Source organism: Primulina tabacum, chromosome 15, assembly GCF_025594145.1.
Source record: "Primulina tabacum isolate GXHZ01 chromosome 15, ASM2559414v2, whole genome shotgun sequence".
NCBI lineage: Eukaryota > Viridiplantae > Streptophyta > Magnoliopsida > Lamiales > Gesneriaceae > Primulina > Primulina tabacum.
Genome location: NC_134564.1, coordinates 29,102,341 through 29,129,654, shown reverse-complemented (window position 1 = coordinate 29,129,654; position 27,314 = coordinate 29,102,341). Strand labels below are relative to the sequence as shown.

The 27,314-nt window shown below is 35.7% G+C and overlaps 3 protein-coding genes across 8 annotated transcripts; all 3 read right to left on the bottom strand.

Moving 5' to 3' along the window:
* Window positions 1-361: 361 nt before the first annotated feature.
* Window positions 362-4,631, bottom strand: LOC142527867 (growth-regulating factor 4-like). 3 transcript variants are annotated; one of them, XM_075632844.1, is made up of 5 exons: window positions 4,218-4,631; window positions 3,669-4,000; window positions 2,460-2,832; window positions 1,378-1,844; window positions 362-663 (listed from the first exon to the last, which is right to left on the bottom strand). In XM_075632844.1, the coding sequence occupies exons 2-5, from the start codon at window positions 3,898-3,900 to the stop codon at window positions 656-658; spliced, it is 1,080 nt and encodes a 359-aa protein (XP_075488959.1). In that variant the 5' UTR covers window positions 3,901-4,000; window positions 4,218-4,631; the 3' UTR covers window positions 362-655. The 3 variants fall into 3 exon arrangements, with proteins under 3 accessions (XP_075488959.1, XP_075488961.1, XP_075488960.1); XM_075632846.1 differs by having other exon boundaries at window positions 4,287-4,631; XM_075632845.1 differs by having other exon boundaries at window positions 4,359-4,631.
* A 752-nt stretch (window positions 4,632-5,383) lies between these two features.
* On the bottom strand, window positions 5,384-7,859 carry LOC142527756 (uncharacterized). 3 transcript variants are annotated; one of them, XM_075632673.1, is made up of 3 exons: window positions 7,726-7,859; window positions 6,585-6,982; window positions 5,384-6,039 (listed from the first exon to the last, which is right to left on the bottom strand). In XM_075632673.1, exons 2-3 carry the CDS (start codon window positions 6,929-6,931, stop codon window positions 5,550-5,552), a joined length of 837 nt encoding a protein of 278 aa, XP_075488788.1. In that variant the 5' UTR covers window positions 6,932-6,982; window positions 7,726-7,859; the 3' UTR covers window positions 5,384-5,549. The 3 variants fall into 3 exon arrangements, with proteins under 3 accessions (XP_075488788.1, XP_075488787.1, XP_075488789.1); XM_075632672.1 differs by lacking the exon at window positions 7,726-7,859 and having other exon boundaries at window positions 6,585-7,719; XM_075632674.1 differs by lacking the exon at window positions 7,726-7,859 and having other exon boundaries at window positions 5,384-6,015; window positions 6,585-7,719.
* Window positions 7,860-13,349: 5,490 nt separating this feature from the next.
* LOC142525776 (protein TOPLESS-RELATED PROTEIN 2-like) lies at window positions 13,350-22,839 on the bottom strand. 2 transcript variants are annotated; one of them, XM_075630069.1, is made up of 26 exons: window positions 22,488-22,839; window positions 21,924-22,352; window positions 21,281-21,460; window positions 21,077-21,190; window positions 20,838-20,996; window positions 20,563-20,740; window positions 20,379-20,481; window positions 20,167-20,276; window positions 19,900-20,038; window positions 19,585-19,694; window positions 19,414-19,483; window positions 19,241-19,314; window positions 19,073-19,168; window positions 18,905-19,000; window positions 18,646-18,773; window positions 17,158-17,392; window positions 16,888-17,055; window positions 16,698-16,805; window positions 16,431-16,577; window positions 16,080-16,190; window positions 15,818-16,000; window positions 15,596-15,724; window positions 15,122-15,217; window positions 14,811-14,996; window positions 14,370-14,542; window positions 13,350-13,792 (listed from the first exon to the last, which is right to left on the bottom strand). In XM_075630069.1, exons 2-26 carry the CDS (start codon window positions 22,001-22,003, stop codon window positions 13,582-13,584), a joined length of 3,384 nt encoding a protein of 1,127 aa, XP_075486184.1. In that variant the 5' UTR covers window positions 22,004-22,352; window positions 22,488-22,839; the 3' UTR covers window positions 13,350-13,581. The 2 variants fall into 2 exon arrangements, with proteins under 2 accessions (XP_075486184.1, XP_075486182.1); XM_075630067.1 differs by having other exon boundaries at window positions 20,355-20,481; window positions 22,488-22,838.
* Window positions 22,840-27,314: the final 4,475 nt, after the last annotated feature.

Below are 27,314 nucleotides of genomic sequence, written 5' to 3'. Positions count from 1 at the left end.
CCTAGCGTCTTAAAGTGGTTGAAGAAAGCTCATCGTGGAGTAAAATCGAGATGGTACATTCAAGGTTCATTCAGATCCAAATGCACTTTCAATGTAAAATCATTCCGAGGGATATTTTGTTTTGTGCATTCAAAAAGGAAAATAATAATTATAATAATACATCATCAATTATCTTTTAATATTTTTTAAATAAAAAAATTTATATATATATATATATATATATATTTTTTATATCAAAAAATATTAAAAGATAGTTGATGATGTGTGTGTGTGTGTGTATATATATATTTGTTTTTCTCGATTCGTTTTCAACAATACTCGATAGAAGTCGGGTTCAAATACGCCTGTACGATCTTCTAGCAAAAAAAAAAAAAAGAAAAAGATAGATTTATTCAAAGATGCTGAATCCGATTACATATCCAGTATTAGTTTACGGCATAAACAAGGAATACAACGACAATGGACTATTAAATGTCTAGTCAACTGACTTACATGGTTGATGGTAAGCATCAGTTCTTGGAACAGACTACAATCAACAAGGAGAAAGAACTGACAGGCGTTCATTATTCTCATCAACGCCCGTTTAAGCATCTACGCGCCATAAAACAACGAAAATGTGTAGAGAACTGTCCGGGCGTTTATTGTTCAACCGACTTCAAGCATCTGTGCACCAAAAAAAGAGGAAACACACAGTTTAGGGTGTTTACATTCAGTAATATGATGCTACGACAAGATATCGAGATCATTTTTAGCATCAATGATATTCTAATCTCCGTGTTCTTCATCACACAGGGTATCACTATGCAGCCTAGCCTGGATTCTGGGACAAAATAAAGATCACAAAGCATCGCACTTGCTAGAGCTGACCTAGCTGGGAATTTGAAGCACTACAGTTCTTGCAAATGCTTACATTCAGTAAGACTGATTCTAGGACAAATTTTTAGATTTTTTTGTAGCTAAAAAAGGCTTCACTGCATGTGCAAACAAATCGAGCCAGCTCGAATATTATTCCATTCGTAAATTGTGCTCAAACATATTCGAATATATATTCTAGCCAAATTCAATCCCAAATTATTTTATGGCATGATCCAAGCTTCACTACATTTATTTATATATAATTATATCTAAAATTCCCTAAGCTAGCAAGCTCAAGCCTTGATGCTAGCTTTTAAACCGATCGGTCTCAAATTCAAACACAAAGTCAGGGAAAACTCGACCCAGTTTATTATTGTGCTGCCCTGTGATCTTGCTCTGACAATACCAGTCAGTGGGATGATATACCATAATCAAGAATATGAAGTATAACTTATTTTGAGAACAGCTGGTCTAGCCAAGAATTTTCATGAAATTCTATGCATGACAATTCTTGTGACTAACCTTTAGGAGAGTAATCACTCCTTGGAGAAACATCACGAGATGCTCGGGGAATTGAGATGGACAGATGAGTCGATGAAAAGACATTTTTGCTGGATCCATCATCGTTGAAATTGGACCATGATTCCTTAGTCGTAGGCCACTCGTTGAAGAAAGGATGTACTGGAAGCTGCTCACGCTGTACTGGACCTGCTGAACTAATATCACTGCCAAAAAACAAGTCTTTCGGCTGCTGTTTTGGCATGGTCAAATCGATGGGTTCAAAAGCACGAAGCATGTTTTGTTGGGAAGAAGAATCATCAATAAATGAGGAATCGGACTTTAAGTAGGGGCTCAAAGAAACTTGAGAATGTGTGAAATGCCAATTGCCGCCGCCTGAGCTAGGGCCCAAGCCTAAATTTCCAACACTTCCAGAAGCTTCTGCTGAGAAACTATTATCATTGGAATCAGAATTCAGCCCATGAATATACCTGCATGTTCAACTTAAGTTAAAATTAGAGACAAGACAAGAGAAATAAAGAGTTGAATTAGAAAGGAAAAAGGGTAAATTTTAACAAGGCTAGATCAAACCAAAAGAGTTGTCCTGAAGACGGGGGGGGGGGGGGGGGGGGGGGGGGGGCGTATGGAAATCCTCCATACTAACACAAGAGGGAAACAATTTGGTCAATAATTAAAATTCAATCCATTCAATTTGTGGGTTCAAGATTTTATTCAAGAATAAGACAAACTAGGTGATGGTAAATTTTAATTTATCACATTATATATAAACCCATGAACATAGATAGGCTTTCTCATAACTAATCTGAAAAACCCCAATGAGTGTTACCAAACCACATCCTTTTGATAAAAAAGAACCCATTAAATTCAAGCAAAGATTTACTTTTTCTTTTTTTCTTTTTCGGTCTTTTTCCTTATCTGATTATAAAAAATGATCAGTGGTTTCAACAAAGATTACAACTTTTTAAACTTCCATACACGTGGAACCCACCAAAAACTCTTTCGCAGGTATTTTATCCCATTTTTATAAAGACTGGAAAATGAGAGAAACAAGTATTCGGAAATAATAGCTCGTTCAGTGAAAGTACCTGAACTCCTTGATCCCATAGGGCATGGTTTCCATCTGCAGCTTTGTCAAATTGCTACCAAGAGACGATCCACTTGAATTAACAGTAGGGTAAAACGGTCTGTTTTGAAAGCTTTCACTGCTGCTTCCTTGGAAGCTTCCACTGTTACTACTGCTCCCAGTCGATATTTGAGACAATGCAGTTGACAAGGATTGGGAAATAGATTGACATTCCACAGGCTTTCTTGAACGGTTGCGGCCTCGGTGCATGTGCCGCTCACAATATTTCGAGTCTGGATGTGCGTCTTTGGAGCACCTCCACTTCTTTCCATCTGTCCTTCGGCATCTCCCAGGCTCGGGATCAAATTTCTTCCCATAATATGAACAATAGCCCACTGCATGAAGAATACCAACGCTGAGTCCCAAAGTCAGAACATAGATGAAAAACAAGATTTTTCATTTTGAAGTTCAAGAATAGGCAGGAAGTATAGAATTACATTAGAAACATCTGCACTAAAGCTGACCCGCAATCTTAATGTTGTTACGAAAGAATGAAATTCCAACAAAAGAAAATAAATTAAAATGCAGAAGTAAAGACGAACTGTACATGAGTTACATGTCTAATACCATCACCCTTCAATTAGAATGTCAACATCAATTCTTTTGTACTTAGATCTTACCTTCAAACACTCAATCTTATCTGGTTGCACACGAACATGATCGACTTAACCCCAGAAAACTATTTAATAAAATAGATATTTTTCAGAACAAGTTAATACTAGAGCAAGTGGTATCATTCCCTAGCGGGTTGTTTCATCTAGTTAAGCTGATCAATTCTAAATGTCACTTTTCAGAGAAGGCATCAGAAAGGCGATTACATGCAAGTAGAAACTTCAATAACATTAAACCCTTCCATCACATGGTACAGATTGCAAAGAACACATACACTTTCACAAACAAAAACGCCAGTTCAAACCTCATAGACACGAGTGCACTAACAGATAAGAATCCTTCGACAGACCTGACAATTATACGCTAACATTTACAAGTAATCACAGGTAGCTTCGCTTCTTATACTGATAAGATACCAATCAACCACAACTTAATAATTTTTTTGAGTGATTGTTATATGTTCCTACCAAGAACACAAGACAATACCCTTTTCACAGTGCGCGTTATGAACATAATTGCACAAACAAGTGAGCAATATATAAAAGATATAGATTCTTACAAGAAGGGTGGTGGAATAAACTGGCAGAAATCGACTCGAAACTACGCCGAATAGGCATGACAAGGTCCGGTGGGATTGGAAGGCCAGCCACCAGATACTTGTATATCATGGCTTGGTGCTCCAGCTCCTGCAACTGCATTGTAGTGAATGGTGGCCTATATCCTCCACCATAACCTGCCTCTCCACCTCCCCCCGCCCTAACTGCCGTAGATGTTGACGCTGTTCCACTCATCTTTTTACCTCCTCTCTATTCTAGCTCGTTTTCGACCTCTTTTAGCTGTGACCCAAAAATTACTTCAGTTATATAATCCACATTTCAGTTCTCACGGAATCTGATTCAGAATCAAGACACAACAGTTAATCAACACAATCACAACAGTCAACAAAGAAATTCATACATGCAGAAGCAAGTGTCTATCTTTCCGTTTTATTTCTTACTTTCTTCTCTCTTTCTTCAAAAAAAAATTTATGATGGTAAAAAGGTTTCAAAAAATTTTCGCTCTCGCTTCCCATAAAAGCAGATATCATATAAGAGAACAACCAACCAACTAAAAAGAAGCGCATGCAAATTAAATGTTCGTGAAAAAGCCACACTGGTATTTCAAAAATAGGTCCAACCGGGAAAAATCTCAACAACCCAGAAAAACGCCACAAAAAACACAGAGAGATAGAGACGCGCGAACTCAAAACCTGCAGTGGGTTATGCACAGTTGGACAGAAAGGGTTTTCAGTTAAGTGGGTAGACAGATCTAGGGTTTCGCCAAACATGGAAGGTGGAATTCAGATCAGAGAAGGGAGACAAGGTCGTCGAAGGAAGAAAAAGCAAGTGTCTTTAACTACAAATGATGCAGTCTGAGAATCTGAGACTTGCAATAAAAGAGCAGAGTACAATTATTGAGGTATTTTCTTAGGCGAGTAAAGGGGCAGATGGGTTTTGGGATAAAGCTTTGAGCTTTATTGTGTGATGCTGATATTACAGGGAGCATGAAGTGGCGGTGGGGAACAAACCCATGGAGTGGATGGTGGGTAGGGTGCAAATTGCTGGCGCTACAAATTTGTCTCCATTTATATTTTAATTTTAAACATATAAAACAACTACAAACAAAAACTGACTTGAAACAATTTCACGATATTAATTTTGTAAAATATATATTTTATTTTATCACTCGTGAAAAAAATTATTTTTATATTAAAAATATTATTTTTTATTGTAAATATCAACATTTAAAAAATTGGTTAAATTTTTTAACAGTATATACATACAATACATATATATATGTGTGTGTGTATATATATATATATATATATATATATGATGAAGTGCTTAGTCGGTTTGGATTGTGGTCCAGTGATGAGCATAGTGTGTAAACCTTTTGGGATTCCAAATTGGACAAAAAATGCCAAACATATTTTAATTGTCAGCAGATAACTTGTGATTTTGTTTGTCTCAGTAATAGATATGGGATATATTTGATTGTTCAATGAGTAATAATATTATTTATAAATATTTCAAAAATATATTATATTTGAGTATGTAATATATGTATTGAGATTTGAGTTAATATTAATGAAGAATATGAAACTGATTTGTCTTAATATAATTTTTTAGATAAATATAAATTTATTTTTAAAATATAATCAATAAAATAATCTTGAAATAAAAATAAAATACGTATCTAAATGAATTTAATAACAATAATTAGATTTAAAAACAATTATCATACGTCAATTACTTTATTTATAATAGTTCATGTGAAAGAATTCGAATCATCCCTTATTTACATGATGCAAACCTCTAAAATTACCTATGATCACCACCACTCTTACTGATCAGTTGGAGAAAACCAACACCACAAAAATGAAATCTCGTGCTACATACCATCATTCTTCTGCATTCGTGAGATTAGAGTGACGAAATCGTTGCTCGTTATAGATACACGCCCCTGAAACAAAAACAAGAACTCCAAAGACCAACACGAATAGCTGGAAGTTAGCAAGTAGCTCACCGCGAACTTCGTGTTCTGTCGAATGACATATTATTTCGCTTTCTCGAAGGCGACAACCCTCTGGCATCATCGAGCCGTAAAGGGTGAATGCCGTTTGATAGAACCAAAGGCCTTGAAGAGCTATGGCAATTCCACTGCATAAATCCACTGGAAAACTGGTTGGCAGGAGGGCGCCAGCGATTGTGGATAGGATACACAGACCAATAAGGACGACAAGGATGAAATGGTAATACCCTTCGAGTCCCTTGTGCGTAGTCGAGTGGAAGTAGAAGAGAAGGTATTCTGCAGTGAACGCTGCTGAGGCAATGAAGCATAACGCACCTTCTGGAAGTGGAAGATAGCTGACAAAGAAGTAACCAGCCTGCCTTTCATCATATAGTTTTTAAAGATAAAAATTGTTAAACCAATTTCAAATCATTGCCTGTTGGTAGGGGCAGATCAATGAATCCATGAAATTGCGATAAGATGGGGACAACTGAAAAGTTTTTGAGAAAGTACAACCAGCAAGTTCAGAAAACTATGTTCACTTTAACCGTCTTGTTAGTTAGCTAGGATGAAAAAGCAGCTGCAATTGCAACAATCATACAAGGTAACAAAATCCTAGAAAGTTGCCGTGAGATGTTCTTATCTAGCCTCCATCACCGCCTCAAGTTCGTTTAAAGACCTCCTAAACATCAATTCAAGTTTGTTAAAAGACCCTCTAAAAAATCCAGCTACTTGTTAGTCGTTACATTTTTAAGGAAATGGTTTGAGGCTATTTAAGGTTTGTGAGAATGGAGAAAACAAAAACCCACCCCATATCTTGAATCATTTAACAAGATAATCAATATATTTTGATTAAGCTTCGCTGAAACAATTTAACCTTAATTGGAAGAAACGGATAGGAAGACTGCACAGAAGTAATAATCACCTTGTTTTCTCTGAGAGCAGTGTAATGACAGCAAAGATGAAGAACATTAGTAGCATTCCAGAGTGCTCGAAATTGTTCATATGAGAAGGATTCAAGACTCCATTTACGACGATCTTGAGATGGGTTGAATACAAAAATTCAATGCATAGATCAATGAAGCCTCCAACTGCAATAATGTAAAGCTCCAAATACTTGAACCTCCCCTCAAAACCAGGAACAGGGTTCCAAACTCTGACCTGAAACAATTTGGGATTCGACACATACCTAACTACTGAGCACCAAATATGCCAAATTCCAACAACAAGAAACAATGTCCCAGGAAGAACATGCCCTGGAAAAGAACCCATCTTTTTGGTGAACTAAATCAAGACCAAGATTTTCTCGTTACTCTAGTTCTTCTGAAATCAACATATCCAAGAAAGTGTTTGTTCTCCCTTTTTCGCTTTCGCAGCCAACTCTTTTATGCTCAGTGAGTCACCCCACTACTCTCCCCCTCACCTCTTTCCCGGTCCGCAACTCACTAGCACAAACCAAAAGCATGAAAATCTAAATCCCAATAATCAAATCCGATAGGCCTAAATTTTTCTCCCTGAATTCATCTAGCTTACAACCTGTCCACAGAAATATATATCAAATTTTAATAGCTGAAGAGTTTCTTGAAAAACCGATCATATAAGTATTTTCTTGATCAAATATACCTCCTAATTCAAGAAGAAAATGATTGTAAAGAAGAGAAAAGGAAGCCGATGAGGTTTGGTAAACCAAATTATTCCTCTCGGTCCAATTTTCAAAATTAAGACTCTTCTCAAACTTTGAAAATGAGAGAGAGGCAAAACCAAAGTCAACAATGGATCGCTGGTAAGAAATTAACCAAATAACAAATAAAAAGGCAGTACAAAAAATTGAAACACCAAGCCCATATCTATGGCGGCGGTTCATTCAAAGCTAAAATATGTAAAACGTGGACAGCGGACTCGATACGTCTGTGAAACAATAAAAATAGGAAAATGCACGGCAATTGAATCCCATTTTCTCATGATATCATTACGTAATTTTAGCTCATAGTTTTCACATATTTGTGTAAATTTCAGTTAATTCAGTCTGAAAACGACTGAAAAAGGGAAAAGAAAGAAGGCATTACCAGCATATATTTCAGCAAGAATCGTTCATATCGTGATCAAATCCATATGGGAAAACAATCTTTTAAAAAAGATTGATTTTTTTTCCTCATGAAACTGAATCTTTCTAACAATTTTATATTGATGGGGATCGAAGAAAGTCAGTGGGGGTATAAAAGTGGTAAACACGGTGGAGGATATAAAGACGGCAAATTATTTAGGTATCATTGTATCTCTTTTTCACGGCTGCACGTAAATTACCATGCGATGTTCATGTCACATGTTGCATTTCTTTAGATGATACAGTCTCACTTATCACGATGTTTGATTTATATTCGAAATAAAAAAAAATATTTTTTTTGTATAATATCTTTATTATAAAATTAACTTATAAAACAATCTCATAGAATTTTTTTAAAAAATATTGTAAATTAATTTCAATATATATATGCATATATATTATTCACATAAAAAAAATTTGATGTATTCAATGTTCATAATAATTTGAATATTAAAAAAAATCAAAAGTAGCTTATTATTTATTTTATATTATAATAGTTGAGAGGTTTAGAAAAACTGTTTGAGGAGGTCACCAAATTTTTTTTCTTTTTTATCCTCCTTTTCAATACCAAAAAAACTTTTTTTTTTTCCTACCATAATATTATTATATTTTTTATTGAAATTAAGTTTAATAGAAAAATAGATTTTTTGTCATACACAACAATATGTACGAACACATTAATTATAATATTAATATCAAATTACAAATGTCCAATATCATTATATAAATTGATTGAGAGTAGGTCTCTTGTGAGACGGTCTCAAAAATCTTTATATGTGAGATATGTCAACCCTACCGACATTCACAATAAAAAGTAATAATTTTAGCATAAAAAATAGTATTTTTCATGGATGACCCAAATAAGAGATCTGTCTCACAAAATACGACATGTGAGACTATCTTACACCAGATTTTGCCATTGATTAAACAATATTTCGAATATCTAATATTATGTTATACGCAACGTGTGTACCTCAATCGCTAGTATATATTATCGACATCTCTACTGTCGTCAATACTGATGCTTATGCACATATATTTTAGATAAAATATAAATTTATAAATGATATTTTACTATATTACAGCACGAGAAAGATGTATATTATTAAAAACTAAAATATAAAAAAAATTATGAATAATTTAAAAAATAATTACTATCTCTATTAAAAATAGAATTTGAAAGTAAAAAAAAATATATAATTATTTTTAATAATAGAGAATTTTACAGTTTAAAATTTTTTATTTTATATATATAAAAATTATGAATAATTTAAAAAATAATTACTATCTCCATTAAAAATAGCATTTGAAAGTAAAAAAAAATATATAATTATTTTTAATAATAGAGAATTTTACAGTTTAAAATTTTTTATTTTATATATAACTTGCATCATGAAAATAGAGTACGGCTTAAAGTTTTTTATTTATCTATAACTTGCTGACATGATGATGCGTGCGTATAATATAATATTTTAATATTAATAGTACATTTTTATTTTTCGAATACATTTATTTATGACTTTTATATATAAAAAACATTTTTCTCATATTTATTTAATTATGATATTTTATATATAAAATAATATATAAATAAATTTATTTATCTTATCTATAATAGTTGAAAAATATGAACAAATTTGATGACAATTGCTTAGAATTACTAATATATACATATAATCAAATTTACATATATATATATATAATCTAAGAGTAATTTTGGAAAAAAAAATTAGTGTCCCTCTTATAAGGTCAACTGTTATGTATAACTAAAGTGATGCGTGCAAGCATGATGAATTTTTTTATGTTGAATAGTATTTTTGTGAATTTCTAGATATTATATTAAAATATAAAAGTCACGTAATATTTTTATAGTAAATTTTTTTTAATGTTAGAGTGTTATAATCATTGAAATTATGAATCATAAACAGGTTTCGGTTTATACTGTGCTACAAAGGCTTGTTGTTTCGATTGTGTGATTGTTAAACAACGCCGATGTCAATCCCGAGTTTCGGGGCGTGACAAATCCACCATAGAAAAAGCAAGTCAGACTGAGGCTGGAAGACTTTGGATAAATGATAGACTTGACACCTCAAAAGTCAAGCATAGAGGAACCACCAGCTGATCCTCACACAAAACAGTTAACAGTTTGTACAAACACACATAGATACATAAATATAGGATATACTTATAGAGCAACATATAAAAATTAATCGAGACATTGTTTTTAAGGATGCTAAAGAAATAGATATAGAGATGCAGGAACAAGAGCAGAGACTTGTAAACAAATCAGCTTAACTTCAAGATCCTAGTGATGGAATATATTCAGTTATACAAAAATAAGATCATATGGAGATGGCATGCTTAATATGTTTAACTTTGACAACTTTTAAAATAGAGCAGAGGAGCCAGACCAACACAGAGAAAAATCACTTAATCAAGAAAAAGGAAGTACTTGAAATTTCCGATTAAGCACATAATCCAACTTCCTCAGCTCTAGTTAGACATGTAGCTCATGCCACTCCAATACAATCAATAAAATTTGAGTTCTAAACCCCCTCTGATTGGGTATTTGTTTCTATTCAAGAAATAATTGAATAAAATAGGTTCCTGATGTAGAATATTCAAGACAACATACTGTCTAAGCCCATGCTAGAAGAATCTCTCGAAAAGTTTGTCTCCAAGACTCAGTCTGATGAAATCTTTCAAAGTGATATCATGGGAATTGAAATATCATCTCTTCAAAAAAAAAAAAAAATCATGAATCTTCAGAACAAAATTGTTGTATATCAGAATAAGGCCACAAGCGATTTCACACATCTTCATGATGGTAGATGCCACCAAAACTTATACGATGAATGGAGCTTTTGACCAAACTCAATAGATTGAGTTGGTCATGTAGAGAAAAATATTCAAACATTTTATGTAAGGTAGATCCTCAGCTTAGTCAACTGGCTAGACATTATTTTGATAAAGCCAAATGGTCGGAAAATGCAGATCAGACCAACCCAATATCAACCTCAAGCTACTAGACAAGTTCATCGATTCTCTCAGTCTCCAAGAGGGTCTACTATCCCCAGAGGATGCAGCAAAGGACAAGGAGGTCGTGGCTCGAGGCATTCAAATTTTGAAGATAATTAGCTTCAAGCAGTGCAACCATTGTATTATCCTCAACCTCCTCCTCAATAGCAACAATAGCATAGCAGATCAGAACAGATAGAGAACAAGAAGGATCTATGATTAGGAAAAAAACAGCCAAAAAACAAGATAGATACTTAAATCCATAAAGATTTTTTTCTTTTTGCTTTTCTCCAATACTTTATAACTGTAAACACTTCCACTTTTTATTATCGAAATCTTACAATTCTGCTCTAATCAAAGTAAACCACTCATTTACTTAAAGATCATTCCTATTTTTTTTTCCGACAGCTTGAGTATTGTATTTATCCAAAAGGGAAAATTCGTATGATCAGTTTTGGATACTTACAACACTTAAAGTATTTATTGTTTCTAACCACTCGTGTGCAGTCGAACCATAATCAGAGCATAAATATCATATCATAGGAGTAAGATCGGTGTCTCAGTCTTTCAGTTTTTGAATAAGAACATATAAATACAAATAAAGAAAGAGAATTAGGAGACATTATATCAGAGAAAGAAGAAGTTCAAGTGATATCAAAACAAGATTACTAGACGTTATCCTCGTCTTCGAACTCGTCTTAATGATAATAATAATATAATAATAGTAAATTATTATTATTATTAGTTTCCTGTTTATTAAATCATGAATTATCGATGTTATTATATGTGTATTATTTCAATAATATTAATATTTAAATATGTAATTAGATTTTTATATCAATATTGTTTAAGTAAAATTGAATATATTTTTTTATGACTTAATGGGTAATTGAATCTGGGATTGGGATGGAGAACCCGCCCCTGACCTGCTCTCATTTTCATCCCTGCCAACAAGCGTCACCAGAGGTTCCCCTGAAGCATAGTGGGAGAGAAATAAAGGTTATGTTCGAAAAAGTAACATCTGGAGAGACAAAGAAGTGTTTGGTCAGAGGACAATAGCACCGATAACCCTTCTGAGTATAAGAGTACCAAACAAAGACAGTTTTGACAGCCCGACGATCAAGCTTACAGTGGTTGGGATTATGACTGTGGACAAATGCGGTGCATCCAAAGGTTTGAAGCGGAAGTTTGTAAGAGTGACAAATATGAGGGAAATGGTTAGTGAGAGTAGACAAGTGTGTCTTAAAGTTGAGAGAGGTCGAGTGGGTAATCGGTTTATGAGACCAGTGGATAATAAAATGGCATCCCTCCAAAGATACTTAGGAACAAGGCCAATGAACACGATAGCATGAGCGATCTCCAAAAGATTTGACGGTTTTTTCTCTCTGACACCTCATTTTGTTGTAGATTATCGACACAAGAGCTCTGATGCAAGATTTCATTGTCAAATATATAGTCACGAAGAAATGCATTAAGCTATTCTTTACATTATCGGTACGAAAATTGCATATCTGAGAGTGAAATTCAATTTGGATCATCTTATGAAACTCCGTAAAAAAATTACTAACTAGTGTGTGATCATCAATGACCGTTGTGAACCATAGTTTACCTTGAGACGTAATAATTGGAAATGGACCCCGAATATCACCGCGAATCAAAGCGAACAGTGTAGATGTCATATATGATTTTGGAGCAAAAGGAGTATGACTATGCTTAAGCCAATTGACACGATTCACAAGTAAATTAATAATTTCTTTTTATCAAATAAGGAGATTTAACCCACGATTAAATAAGGATCACGTCCGTGGATGATGTTCCTATGAATCATTCAAAAACTCAAGGCTATTAAACGACGATCATGTATGAAAACACACCGACGAACATCATCCAAGTTGATGTTTAAACCAGCCATAAAATCAAACATGTGTTGCTTCTCAATGTGACGTGGCAGCTTAACACAACATTCGCACAAGGATTTGCATATTCAAAGAACAAATCCAACTCCTGCTAGACGTCTTGAAGATTTGAAAAATATTGGGTGGCAAATTCGGTGCCTTGTTTATATCCTTTGAGGTTTTGAACCAGATATAGCCACACTCCCTAGAATTGATGAGCCATGCAAGAACAATTGAATTTTCAACAAGCCGAGTAGAATACTTTGGGTCGATGACAGGTAGTAAGGAGACTCCACCAAAAAGATCTCAGTTTACCACGGACACAAACAAAAATTTTGCCAGATTGTGTCCGCCGGCCAAAAAAAATAAAAAATTTGCCATTGAGTTTATGGGCCGTAGAGTAGATAGAATAGGAGCAACGTCTAGGAGCTTTTGCCAACCGAGGCGTCACCATAAGTAAAGAATTTATGGAATCAGTAGACATAGTTCTTTAAGTGGAGAAAAGTTCTCGAGCAGAGGAGGATATGGTTGCGTCCGGACAGATGCGTGGGGAAGCTATGGTTCACACAGGAGCAGCGTTTAGGGTTGCGCATGGGAGAGGTGTACTTTCTGTATTCTATTTATAAAGTAGCGGCATTTAAAATTTGCTTTGTACACCACATGGAGAAAGATGGCATGGTTAAGCACTTGTAAAAATTAAAAACTGTAGAGCATGAACCAGATAAAAGGCATGGAAACATGAATAAAACAATTTGCTGAGCTACCCTCTACTGATTTTCTTTTTCTGTAGAAAGAGACGACGAAAGGCAAGAAAACAAGAAAAAGAGATGAAACTTTACAGTAGAATGCCCAAAAAACCAAGTTCTAAGACTGGTTGTATCACTCGAGACCCCTTTTCAACATTGTCACCTAGACGGGGTTTCAGATGGCTGACTATTTAAAGCAGAACTAGAAGGAATAGAAGGTAAGACCCCGTTATCTTGAGGGGTCGATCCACCCCACTTAGTCTCTGCATCTGAAGGCTCGATGACATGAACTGCACCATCGCTCATGCCCAGTGCAAACTGATTTGGATCTGATGGATGAGCTGCTATAACCACTGGGAAGGTAATGTTGCTGCACAAGAAAAGTTTTTCCCCAAACAATTGAGAAGAGGACCATGAAATTACATTGAGAAGTGGGTAAATATTCAACAGAAGAGGAATAAATAAACTAAAGGTTGCAGCATGCAATACTGAAGATGATGGTAAATTTTCAATAGGTAACTTTCTTCAGCATCAAATTCGACCCAAGGGAGCTCAAGCTTTTTTAGGGAAATGGTTTCCAACATAATATCAGAGCAAATATGTCACATGTCCAAACCCTTGGTGTGCAATCCCCTGTATATTTTATTAAGTAGATTTATGAACTTATTCATGGACCTTTGTAACTTAAAGCATGCCAACAAACATACATGTCGATCTTAATTCCCAGATTTACAGCATACATGTAAGTGCAATTAAATATGAAGTTATTGTTAGGCCACCTCCCATGATTTTGGAAAAAGTTACTTCTAAAACAATATGTAAACCCATGCCGGTCTTCGTTGTAAGACAGTGGTGAATGGGGTGGAGTGGGGCAACTATGATGATAAAAAGAAACATTTCAATTAGTCTATCTCAAGAATTCACAAGTTTCTAGGATACTTGCATACCTGGAAACTGATGAAGATAGGTAAGCAGTTGGTGCTATCCGGCATCGAAGGCTTAAACTGTCAGCATCAAAGAGTCCAACAGCACCATCACAAAATCCAGTAATAATCATCATGCCGTCGCACGAATATATGGCACTGGAGATAGCAGCAGAAAGTGTGTCCCTCGGGTACCACTAACATTAATGTATCACTACATCAATAAATAATCTTTTTGGAAGGCAGAAACTACATTAACGCGAAGGACTATTCACGGTCGTAAACTCTAACTATACCACGTGATGGAGTGAGTCTAGTGACAAAAATACTACTTTCCACCCAAATATCTGAAATCTCACATAGGAGGAGAAGTTTGATGACGTACAACAGTAGATAAACAAGTGAATTAGCTTTGATCTACTTCTAATTTGAAACAAATTCAAAGCGATATGATGATACACTCACCGATCTTGAACATTCCAGTTGAGCATCATAAATTGAAATTTGGCTTTCATGGACAACAAGAAGATGAGATTGATTATTATGGAACTGAACTCTCGTATCTCCTACAAGAGGAGAGGGATGCCCAGGAGGCGCCTGTACAGGCCGTGATTTCTTCTTCTCCCACCCATCCATGCTCCAGACACACAACTGCATTGATATTATTTAGAAAAAATTACCATGAAAAATAATCATCAAGCATCATAACTCCAAATTGTTTCAACGTGAAAAAGTGTGCATAAAGGTTAAAAATATCTCTATAACAGTAGACTTGCCTGCGCATCAGCTCCAGATGATACCAATATGTTAAAACTCTGTGAAAATGCGAGCCCTGAAATTCGTTTTTGGTGACCCTTCAGCTTGGTTTTGACCTATTGCGTAAAGTGAACATAATGAGCGCCCAACATATCAACTAACAGAGTGACCCAATTCATAAAGGTCATAAAAATTAATGACATGGGGTACCAACAACTTGCAAACCTTTCGTTTAGAAACAAGAGCAAATAAATGATGTATTTAAAACGAACTAAAGGTAACTTAACTTGTGTTAATATCGATTCATCATTTATGCTGCTATTAAAGAGAGAATTAACTCAAACATTGTTCTCTTCTTTTGACAACGCAAGACCATGAATGTTTTTGCTCCCCTAGTCCACCAATGACCAAACAATGCAGCGACCATGAAACCGTAGCTTCATCAAACTGATATACAGCCAAGGTTCTGATCATAGGGAAACCAAAAAGCTTACCTCGTCAACCCGGACATTGTATATCTGTATGGTAGAGTCTTCCATCCCAATAGCAATTATGTTGTTGTCCTGAGGATGAAATGCAAGATAAGTTGCTGCAGGAGGCGGTGGCATGAATGTCGTCATGACCTGAGCAAAATTGAACACTCTTAAATGAACACGCAAAGATGTCTAAAATGAAAATTAAATTTCAATAGGTTTTGAGCTGAAATGTTGACAAACCTTAAAGGTCATCATGTTGAACAAGGAGACTTTCCCCCCTGAAGCCGACATTACATAAGAATCATTTTTTGACAAGGCAATACAGGAAACCGGGTCTTCTGTAGTTTTGACATCATTCGTATCATTAGACATGAGAGCCCCATTAGTAGGCTGCCACAGTTGTGGCACACTGGAGGCAGAAGACTGAACATGAAAGATCAAAGGGTTACAAGAACTGTATAATACAAATTAAATCATGTTGAATAGAATACTCAAGTTCAACCTTTCCAGATGGGTTCCGTTCATTGCGGGGCCACTTCCACAACTTATGAACAGCATTGGTAGCCAACGCAAGCACAGCTAGACCAGAATTAGTGTACAGCAACCGCACAACCTGCAGGACATGGAGCTGGTTAAATATGAAGGGGAAGGAAACAAAAAATACAAAAGGAGGCATAACATATAGAGATGAGTCGAAATAGTTTCAAGAATGAAGAATATAGCATGCATTAAGCAACTCAACTCTTACAACAATTACAGGCAAAGTATTAATTCAACATAGATAATGATGAAGATTTTTCCTCAATTTATACTTTCTTCCATCAAAGTTCGAAAAATCTTCCACATAACATACCTTGCTAGCTGTCAGTGGATCAGGAAGCTTCAAAGTCTTGAGCTGAGATGAATCAGCTGTGTCTGGGAACTTCCAGCTTTTAACTTTGTCACCGGTATCAAGAATCCGTGGTTTTACGTCAGCCACCCTACTACATTCTACAGTGGCCTGTGATTTTTTCAAATGGAATGAGCAAATCGGTGAACGGTACAAAGATGTAACGAAATTTCAATTTGGATTACACACTCATCAATAGACAGTACACTGAAATGAAAATAAGAGCATCACCATATTGCCAAGGGACATTGATTGTTGAGTTCTATCAGTACGTTCGAAGATGGGCGATACTGAAGCAGAAACATTAGGAATGGGACCTAATGAACCAGCAATTGCTGGCTGCAATAGAAGTTGCATGTGAGGACTTAAAACTAAAAGTATGAAACATTTGAAGGATGGTACATGAGAAAATAGAAAATACTTTCACATTCCCTGCTTCTGAAAAACCACGAGCCCCATCAAACACTCTGGTTTCAAGCATTCTCAACATGCGTTGCCCATCACCATTTGCCAAAACCTTAATTCCATTGTCACTTGTTGTAACTGCCAGCAATGAGCCTTCTCTGTTAAATCTTAACCTAGGGCTTGCCTGCAAGGAAAATGTTATCCATAGCAACTTCAGGACTATCCCCTTTCGCAGAACATTTTGTATGCTGCATGAAGATCAAGGTTAATTTATAAAAATACTAACAGGCAGTCCACCATCGCCATCTGTATAAGTAAGCGTGTTGGTATTGTCCATGTCCCAAAATTTTATCTGAAATTCATCACCAGCAGCTAAAAAACGGTTCCTTGTTGTGTCAAACTGCACTACACCCAAAGAACGCTTCCGAAAACCAGAGTATGTCCTCTTGATAGCTCCTTCACTCTCATTCCACTCAACAAGGTGAGATTCACCATCTTTGCTTGTTCCACAAGAGAAGAGTCTGAAAGGAATAATTATAAATATTTTATTAAATCTGACTAATCATATGCCCAAAAACATCCCTATAAAAATATCAGCATACATTAAAACCTAACTAAGAAGCACAAATTGCTGCTCCCCAACAACATTGATTTCAGTTTATAATTTATAATTCAACTACAACAGGAGAATCAAATTCTGTCATCATAACTCATCTCTTCTAATTTATGCGTGCATGCCATCGTCAGATTCTCAGTTTCACAAGTTACATTTTTGGTACATTTCACAACAAATACTACTCCAGTGCAGTTTTCCAATAAGTCATCAAGAGCACATAAGACACTCTTTACATATACTCGAGTGTAAGCTGGTCAGCTGAGCTCATGTGATAGAAAGACCAGTTACTAACAGTGAGTGGAGATCATGACTCATTTTCTTTCAGCTAAGCAGTTGTCCTGTAGACAAACGCAAGTATCTGATTTGAAACTCTAGGGTAGACTATCATTACTTCTACAGCAGTAGATGGTTCAGGCACCTTCCTTCCCCAACTTCTTCCTGTCAATATGGTACTCATTTGATCAATCCCTTTGGACACAACTGGACCACTCAATAACTTAATCAACTCGATATCCACTTCTTTTGTTTCTTCGAAACAGTATCAAGCTTAACAGTTGGTTTATCTCACGTTTACCAGCAACAGAACGGGAAAGTTGATTATTTGTCTTGTATTCCCCTATCGTCTTATGGTACTTGCTAAAAGATCAGATGAGCATTTGCTTTCTAGGTTACAACTTCTCATCTTCAAATCCAAGAGAAGACCAACTTTGAGTACTGGTGCATTTCTATTGAGTATGTCCTGCTTACAGGGAGGGGTTTCTTTGACTCGCATATATGGCTGAAAAGTGATCTATTTTTTTAGCGCAGTCACCCCCGCTGGTAGACAATCAACTTCAAAAAATTTCAGTGATTTCCAAAGAATTCCCAACTTGCACAAGTCTAACTATGAAGTTGGATAATATCATGAAATGACTCCACATATAATGGGTTCATGTCTTCACATGCTTATTTCAATACTTTGGTGCATGATGCTGAAACCCAGCCAATTCTAGTTCTAGATTTCATATCATTAAATTTTCTGGCATGTTAAAAAGTGAAATAACAGCGGTGATAAAGGAAGTCAAATATATTCTTTTTGTAGAAATGCACAAAGTAGGAAAACTAAATTTGTCAGTCACGACGGTACGCGAAAAATATCAAAACAGGATTTTAATGCACCTGGTTCCATCAGCGCTGTATGCCATTGTTGTGCACCAAAGTCCAGGGGCATCGTAATCTACTCTTGATCCCAAGGAATCATAAAGCCATGCCTTTATTTTCCCATCAATAGCAGTAGAAAATATAAACTGCAGATTGAATAGATTCAGATTGCCCTCCTTTCATGAATTCAAATCACATATTCCAAATAAAGATCATTAAGCAAATAGTAGAAGACCTCAGCCTGAAATAAGAGAGATAACAAAAACTACTAATCTACCTGAATATTCTCTTTATAGTGAGGACAGACAGAATATACGGGAGCTTCATGGCCTTCAAACGTATATTGCCTGCGACCAGCAACAGCATCCCACACCTGTAACACAACAGTTCATAAACTTTCAAGTAACAAAGAGTAAGACTCTATCAAGTTTCATATGGCTGATACCTTTATCGTCTTGTCATCCCCACATGTAACTATGCACAGCTGCTTATTGGGATGTGCAAAGGCAATATCATTAACACCACCAATATGAGCATCAATCTACAGTTTGAAAAATGTCATCACTACTTGAAACTGTGTTTGTAAGAGAGAGAGGTTTTAGGTAATCCTCACTTCCAAGTGTTGTCTCAACTCTCCAGCTGGATTATAAGTATATATCTGAACAATGTGTTTGGAGAAAGCAACACCTTAAAAAGTAAAATATTTAAAAAAAATCAGTAACTTCTAGACAAAGTCAAGAAGTTGAAATTTTAAGCAGAGTCTCGAAACACCATGGCCTTTTTTACCTAGTATAGATCCATCTGGGCCCCATACACACCTATTTACTGATATGGTAGCATCTTTAACCAAAGTTGTCTGAACAACAGCACATTAAATTTTAAATTAGATCGACAATGAGAACCTGAAAGAGTTTCAAAACCAAAAAGCTAAGCATTAAATGTTTTGTGGACACTCACTTGGAATGGCATTGAACAAGATGATATGTCCCAAACCTTAAAAGTTTTGAGTGCTAGCCTTTCTCGGGACCCAACTTCCCATATGCTAATATCACCAACATTTGTTCCAACTACAATGCAGATAGCAGTTGGCACAAATTAAAAAATACTCCGAGTTGCATATTACTAACTCTATGTTTATATGCTTGCAGAGAGACGTAGCGGTAAATGACACTCACACAGTGCTAAATTGCATCCATCAAAGTGAATATGAGAAGAAAATAGATTCCATCAAAGACGCAAAAGCTATATCGAAAAGAGCAATGAAGGATCAACCTAGAAGAACAGTCTGCTGTTGTGGATGGAAGTCCATGCTCATGACATTAGATCCTTGGTTAAGGTTCCGTATAACAGTTTTGGGAAGGTCATCCGGTGAATATATGTTCGAAGGATGAGAAGATCCAGAAAAGGAAACCTATAGTACAAAAAACAGAGAATGAAATTACAGAAGTGTCTTAAGAGTATCCAAACTAGGAGGCTACGATGATGGGGAAACAGAAAATGCAATATAACATTATTAATGGATTAAACTATTTTCCACACCTCATCAGGTTGCCCAGACCGAAAGCGTTTGATCAAATGCTCAGAGTCAGCGGTCAGATAATCCATTCCAGGACCACCTGGAGGAGCCCTCGGATGTTTCAAAAATGCGGCTGAAAATAACAAGGGATAGAACACAAATCATCAAATCATTAAATGTGAGACAATTCCTTTTATTGCAGCTAACTAACCAGAATTAGGTGCTTGAACAAGACCAGGAGGAGCTCCTGCAACAGCAGCGTGAGGAATGGACAGGTTAGCACTTGACATCCAGCCCGCAATAGCACTTGGGGAAGGAGAAACAACTGGCTGGAAAGGCTGGCAAAAGAAAGAAAGAAAGAAAATATGAGATGCCAAGGAGTATGATATAATTTTGCAAAAAAACCATACTCAACTTACACCATGGCCTCCAAGAGGTGGAAAAACACCAGGTTTAGGAACTGGTCCAGTGAGAGGGTTGTTAGCAGGAGGGGGGCCACGTGTGCCATTACTTGAAGCACAAGTATGATCTGTAAAGAGTGTTTTAATATCCGGATTTGGACGTGGATTCTTGCAAAGCTGATGCTGCCAGTTTAAACTGAAAATCCAAGAAAACAAAATATTTGACATTCTTACCACAAGTAGAACCTCTTAGCAGAAAAATCAGATATTCATACTTGAATATCAGTACATACCTTTGGTTTATCAGTGTTCTTAATCTTGAAGCCTTAAAGGCAGGAAATGCAAGTTTGTCCCGAAACAATGGGTTAGCCTCTATAAGCTTTTTCAGTTCAACCAGCATGATATTTCTCGCAGATTTTGTATCCCCATATTTGGAGAGCTGCTCATTCTGCCTAAAATATTATAAATGGAGCAATAAAAAGTATTACTAGAGACATGGAAAAAAGCAGTAGAGTTAACAAGCCAGAGTTACCTAAAATTGTCAAGGGTCAATAACTGGGTGATCTCTTTAAAAAGATCTTCGTTGAATGATGCAAAGACCTTTAGATCCCTCACAAGAATCTCAACAGCTTTTGCTCGGTCTAGTCTGCAAATTATTGGACGTATTTAATTTAAATACAAAAATTATGAACAAGACATATACAAAGATATCAAAATGGTTTGGAATGAAATGTACCTATCAAGAGCTTCGAGATACTTCTGCTTTCTAATTTCAAAGAAAATTTTCATTGAATAACGATTATCCTCAACTTTCGTGAATCCACTTAAATATTTCTCAACTTCTTCCCATTCACCTGCTTGAACTTGGTCCTCAAAATACTTCATATTGAAGAAAAAACCAGATTCTTGCTCCAACCTAAGATGAGTAAATGCACAATTCCAAAAATTAATTCTCTTCTCAACCAAAATGGAATATAATTTTCAAGAAACAGTCAATTTCACATGTTTTTCTGGTCAATAATTAGTGGTTCATGTCATGGAAATAAAAAGTATGCGTATATGAATATAAGGGGTTTCTTCTGTAAAAAAAGAATATGAATATGAAACTATAAAAAATCAGAAGACGCTGATGCATTACATTAAACAACCATATGAGCAGGCCTGTTCTCTATCTTAATTCCAGCGATATTGTACTGAAAAATGAAAAAAAATAAAAAAAATTGACATCCGATATCTCAGGCAAGTTTCCCAGTGAATTCTTTCCATTTCACGGAGTTGTTTCCTATGAACTCATTGCATTACAGGCAAATGCAAAAGTGACAGCTTCTTCCGTGCATTAAATGTATACATCTAAGGTATAAACCAACAAAATAACTTACTTGTGCACTGTCTTCTTGAACTTCTCTTCATCCAAGAACTGCAGTATTAAGAAAACCAGTTCTCGACTCAAGGACGACATGGTGACGCCTCCCGGTACCCCCAACCACTCCAGCGCAAATATCCACCAGTGACCCCGGAAGATTAAATAGAAGGGAAACTTGTACACCACCTATTCTATCAATATTCAGACAAGGTACACCATTTTCTCTGACAAACCCAACAAATTCCCCAAAAGTAACGATATCCAAATCTCAGACCGCGCTAGATGCGAGAATCAATGTAATTTAAAGGCGGGAAAATCAAATTCCAACAATCAAAAGAAACATGATGTGCTCGTATATTTCAGTAAAAACTCAAAAGAACAGAACAAATCTTCTTCTGCCTTCACAGCCAAAATGCAAGAGTCAAGAACTGCTCTTTCCAAATACCTACAAGAAAAAAAAAACACTACAATAATCTAAACTTCAGAAATCACCCCCACCACAGAGTCGGAAGCTCCAAACTTCTAACAAAATGAACCCTCCCACAATGAAAAATAAAATAAAAAATTCAAACAAGCCCACCTCAGTTTCTCCTCAAAATCCGTCTTCCACTCAAGAACCGATAAAATTTTAACCAAATCGTACGATCCCTGGATCTGAGCACACACTCAGGTGAATCAAAAGACAGAATCACTCCCAATGGCTCAGAATTCAACCATGCACAAAGCTAGGGTTTTTCTTTAAAGAAAGACGCCTCCTTTTCTCACTCTTTCCTTTGCTACACATACACAGTACTTGCCTCCTCTGTACGTTTCTCCCCTTTCTCTCACCAATTCTATATATGTCATCGTGCGTAAATCTAAACGTGGGTTCTGGAATTGAAAACGCTTGTTGTGTGGACCGTGTAGTATATATATAGACAGTGTGTGTGTGTAGGGATTTATTTGCGTTACCACCTGTCGACAGCCACATACATGAATATGATTCCATTTGCCCAAGGTAAGATTTGGGTTTTCCTTGGACATAAGCTTATATTTCAAAATATCTCAAATTATTTTTGATTTTATGATTCAATCATTTGTGGGTATTATCAAATTCTAACTTTTAAATTAAAATTCCATATAATGGAAATAAACTAAAGCTCGCATTTACCTCCTCAAAATTTAGGAATTTTTAGAGTCCGATGAATATAAAGAAATGACACATTCAAGAGTGAGTAACGATTTAGAAAAAAAACTTATCCTTATTTTTCTATGCATTTTGTACCAAAATTGTTAATGTTTGGTATCAAATGATAGAGATGAGTTTTTTTTTTTTTTTTTTTTTTTTTGTGAATTTAGATGGTTTTAAAAATTTGAAAATATAGTGATACAATTAAAATGTAATCTAATGTAGCCAAAAAATCAATTGCTTGAATTATATAGATCGGGTAAAAAGATCCGAATTACTTGTAAACTGATCCAATTAGTCGCGTAAACTAGCTTGAGCTTTAGTGAGAGTGCTCTTCTATCTATAAGCTTTTTAAGAGTGCTTAATACGCTTGGACTTTTGTAGGTGAAGTAGGCTAAATAATCAAATTGACCTTATAATTTGTCATCTCTTTTATAGTCCATGTTACTTCTTGCTATGACCTACAGTATTGTTTATTGTGGATGTGCATTCTTATCGTGATTGTTGCTCATAATTGGTTCATGAGCCATAATGTGATGCTTAACGTGTGGCACTTGGGGGTGGAACAGGTTTCCAAGATTTTGTTTAAAAGGGTAATCCTGAACTCACTTTTTGGATGGTGAGGTATTCCAGGACTTAATTTTATCGTTAGGACCTCTTGCATATTCAGCGATTTAGCTTTCGTGCAAGGTTGGTCGTGCATCTTATGCTTGGATATTTTTTTTGACCAACCAAATGGGTCTATGACATTTTAGCTAAACATTCTTTGAATGGAGATGCATTATGCCATATGAGAAAATAAATTTGTTGATAATAAATTTATTAAACTTCAAAATATTTGAGATTACAACCTAAGTGTTTCCAATATGCAAAACAAGGAGAATGATGTTAATAAAGTATTCAAAGAGTTGACACTCTTGAGCGTAGAATTTTTTCAGGTTGATGTGACTTTGAGTCGTTTGCTCTTATTTCTTTATACTTGAGGATTTCTCTTCCACCTTTCTTCTCTACCCCAAGTATTGTGTCTCAATATATTCTTCTACGCTTATATATTTTCGGTCTTTTCTAATAATTTTTCCAATGTTCTTGAGGACTTCCCGACTTTCGAATCCTTAAATTTTTGTGGCAAAGGTTTTGCCGCATTATCCCAACTAGCAAGTCATGTTTAACATGAAGAACCTCATGGACAACTTGCGAAAATCGTTGCGCATACTTTCGCGGGCTTTCTCTCTCCTTCTGAATTATTGTAAACAAGTATGCCAATGTCTTTGGATATTTCTTGTTGATCGAGAACTGATAGAGAAAATGTTGAGTTAACTGTTCCAAACTTCCAATGGTTTAGGGAGGTAGTTTGTTGAACCAGACAAGTGTGTGTCTTGACAGAGGTGGTTCGAAAAATCTTAAAGTAAGCTTATGTCATGCAAATTTACTTTCGCATAAAATATGTCGAGGCGATCTTGTGGATCACCTTTAGTTCATATTCTGGGAGGTTGGTATTTTCATTCCCGTAGGCAGTGACTCGGCCAAGATGGTCGTAGTAAATGAGATGCATTGAGTGGGCAGGATTGCCTAAGACTTATCTTCCCTATTCATTGTGTGGGAGCCATGGCTAGGATTAGATGTAAGGACTTTTACTTCCCGAGAAGGGGTGCTACGTTCATTAATCTGTGTCTTGTCCCTATGGGTTGTCTTCCTTTTGTAATTAGATGGTGGAACCTTTGCTTCATCTCTTGCTTTCTTTCGTGCCTCGTCCTTCAAGCAATGGATGTGAGGACCATTTTTTTTTTCTTTTTTTTTTCAAACCTTGTAATATTTATATTTGCAAGGAAATTAGGATCTTGGATTCTTGTGTTACATGGAAAATATATTGTAAATCTTTATGTATTGGAAATTTTTATATAATGAAAATCCTTAATATCAAGTTAATAATATCTACATTAAGGCAAGCACATTTTCGAGTTTGGTAGGAAATAAGTGCAGATTGGGAGATACTATACAAGGAATTAAGGCATGATATTGCAAAAATTCGAATTCCACTATAATTTTGCCTAAATATGGTGTGCTTGAATATTGAATGATATTCAACTTGAGATAGAAGAATGGAAGAAAATCTTCCCCTCACTTGCACCATATTTTCAAACCAATTTATGGGGTAGGAATCAATGATTAAATCCCACAATTTAGGTAGCTAAATCATCATCCATGGAAGGGTATGGTTGGAGTCAAATTTGTAAGATTTGGCATGATTTGGGGACCAAATTTAGCTCCCTTTCCCTCACTTATAAATACCTCATCACTCCTAGCATTCTTCACACCCTAAATTCGAGATCCCTAGCTGAAAGTTTCGAAATTTCCAGCAGCCTATCCGAGCTGAAACTTTTCTCAAAAATCGTCAAAAGTTATCCTAGATCGTGAGCCGAAGTGCTGCCCGAACAAGGAGCAAGAAGCAATCCAATCCATGAAACCGTGCACCACGTTTTTAGCATTCAAAAACCAAAGTAAATGGGCTTGTTTTAAAGTTAAATTTTCGGATTATGCATATGTTCGTTTTCGAAAATTCGGTCGAGTACAAATTCTCCTTCTACTTCTTTCTTGTGTTGATTGTCATATGATTTTGGCCACTGTGAGGATTCGACTGTATATGGACGGAAATCCAAATATGATATGTTTATGATCCTTACACGATGGGATTGTAATCGTTATATGGCCTCGCCCCCTTATAGGAGTAAAAATTAGGGACTGATATCAGTAAACCATAGAAAGTAGATGAATCTCAGTGTCTGGTCTATGTTATGCATGTTATATGAGTCTGGTTATGTATGAATTGTGTTTCAAAATTTAATGCATGTTGTTATATTGTGTCCGATTTGACCCCCACTTGCTGAGTATTCCCAAAATACTCACCTCTTACTCTACCTTCCCAGATAAAACCGAAGAACAAGTTGAGTAAGAAGAGTCATAACAATTTTGGGGCTGGTGATTTGCAAGATCAAGTAGCAGATAATGTAACGCTCGAAAAACCAACCTACGTAAACCACATGCATGCAAATTATTTAAATGGCTTAATTGTTTTATTTAAATGATTTTAAATGATTACTTGATGCATATTATACGATTAAAGGAATGATTGCATGATTAAATGATTATATGACATGATTTCATGAAATTGTAGATTTTATCTGAATATTCGATAATAGGTTGAGGAAAAGAAACTGGGGACGACAGAGATAAAATAAATATTTTCAAGACTTCTTAATATGATTAAAAATGATTAAATTTTTCTAAAAATGTCAGAATTCAAATTATTTTACTAGACGAACTCGATTTTATTCGAGAAGCCGGTTTTGGGCAAAAAATGTACTTTTAAAATATCAAAAGGCACTATTTTTGGAAACTTATAAACTTTTATTTTACAATTAATAAGGGTTATTGAGCCCAATTTAACTAAATTAAATAGGCACAATTGCTCTTAATAATCAAAGCCCAAAACTCAAGCCCATTATCATGCAAATTAAAAACTATAAAATAGAAACCTAGGCTTCTAAACATCATATCAGCTGATTCTTACACACACTTCACCCACAAAATTTCGAAAATTGGAGGAGAGGGAAAAAACAAGGATTATTTATCGCCGTTCGTTCTTCTTCGCGTCCCTCGCCAACGATTGAATATTCGAGTGTTTTAAACGCAAAGGCACATTACTAAACCTTTGTTACGTATCATTCAAACCATAATATGCATATTTTGTTTATTGTTGCATGAAAAATATCGACGCTCGATTATTTTTATGATGAAACGATTACTTTCAAAATTTAACGATTTTACGCTTGTTTATTTAACGTTATGGATTCTAAGGGGTAGGCTGCCAACTTGGGTTGATTGGGTAGAATACGAATGATTTAAGGTGGATTCGAGGGCTGAATCAAGCATGGCAAAGGAACAAAGCACCTAAGGTTTTTAGGAGGGACTTGATCGCATGCAACTTCATGGGGGCGGCTGGTGTGTGTGGTGCTTTGGGGCACGGTCAGGGCTGGTTGGGGCTCAGCCAGGGTCATGTTCTAGGGTCTGGTAGGGTCCTAGCCACGTGGCTCATGATAGGGAAGAGTCCATGATCGCATGGTGTTGGGATCGATTAGGGGGGTAATCGTTGAGCTACAATAGCTCAGTTCTTGAAATATTGAACACCGATGAATTAAATCGAGTTTGGTTAAAAACCAAGCGGAAGATACTCGAAATAAT

Bases quoted from the DNA above. Each gene is read 5' to 3' on its own strand.
- LOC142525776 (XM_075630067.1), bottom strand. From the start codon at position 22,003: ATGTCGTCCTTGAGTCGAGAACTGGTTTTCTTAATACTGCAGTTCTTG. The intron at 21,191-21,280 runs GTACATTTCATT...AATAATTTGCAG, and splicing joins TATCTCGAAGCTCTTGATAG to ACTAGACCGAGCAAAAGCTG. The intron at 19,169-19,240 runs GTGAGGATTACC...TTCAAACTGTAG, and splicing joins AGTTGAGACAACACTTGGAA to ATTGATGCTCATATTGGTGG.
- LOC142527756 (XM_075632673.1), bottom strand. From the start codon at position 6,931: ATGGGTTCTTTTCCAGGGCATGTTCTTCCTGGGACATTGTTTCTTGTT. The intron at 6,040-6,584 runs GTGATTATTACT...ATATGATGAAAG, and splicing joins CTGCTCTCAGAGAAAACAAG to GCAGGCTGGTTACTTCTTTG.
- LOC142527867 (XM_075632844.1), bottom strand. From the start codon at position 3,900: ATGAGTGGAACAGCGTCAACATCTACGGCAGTTAGGGCGGGGGGAGGT. The intron at 2,833-3,668 runs GTAAGAATCTAT...TTCTTCATGCAG, and splicing joins TTTATTCCACCACCCTTCTT to TGGGCTATTGTTCATATTAT. The intron at 1,845-2,459 runs GTACTTTCACTG...TTGAACATGCAG, and splicing joins TATGGGATCAAGGAGTTCAG to GTATATTCATGGGCTGAATT.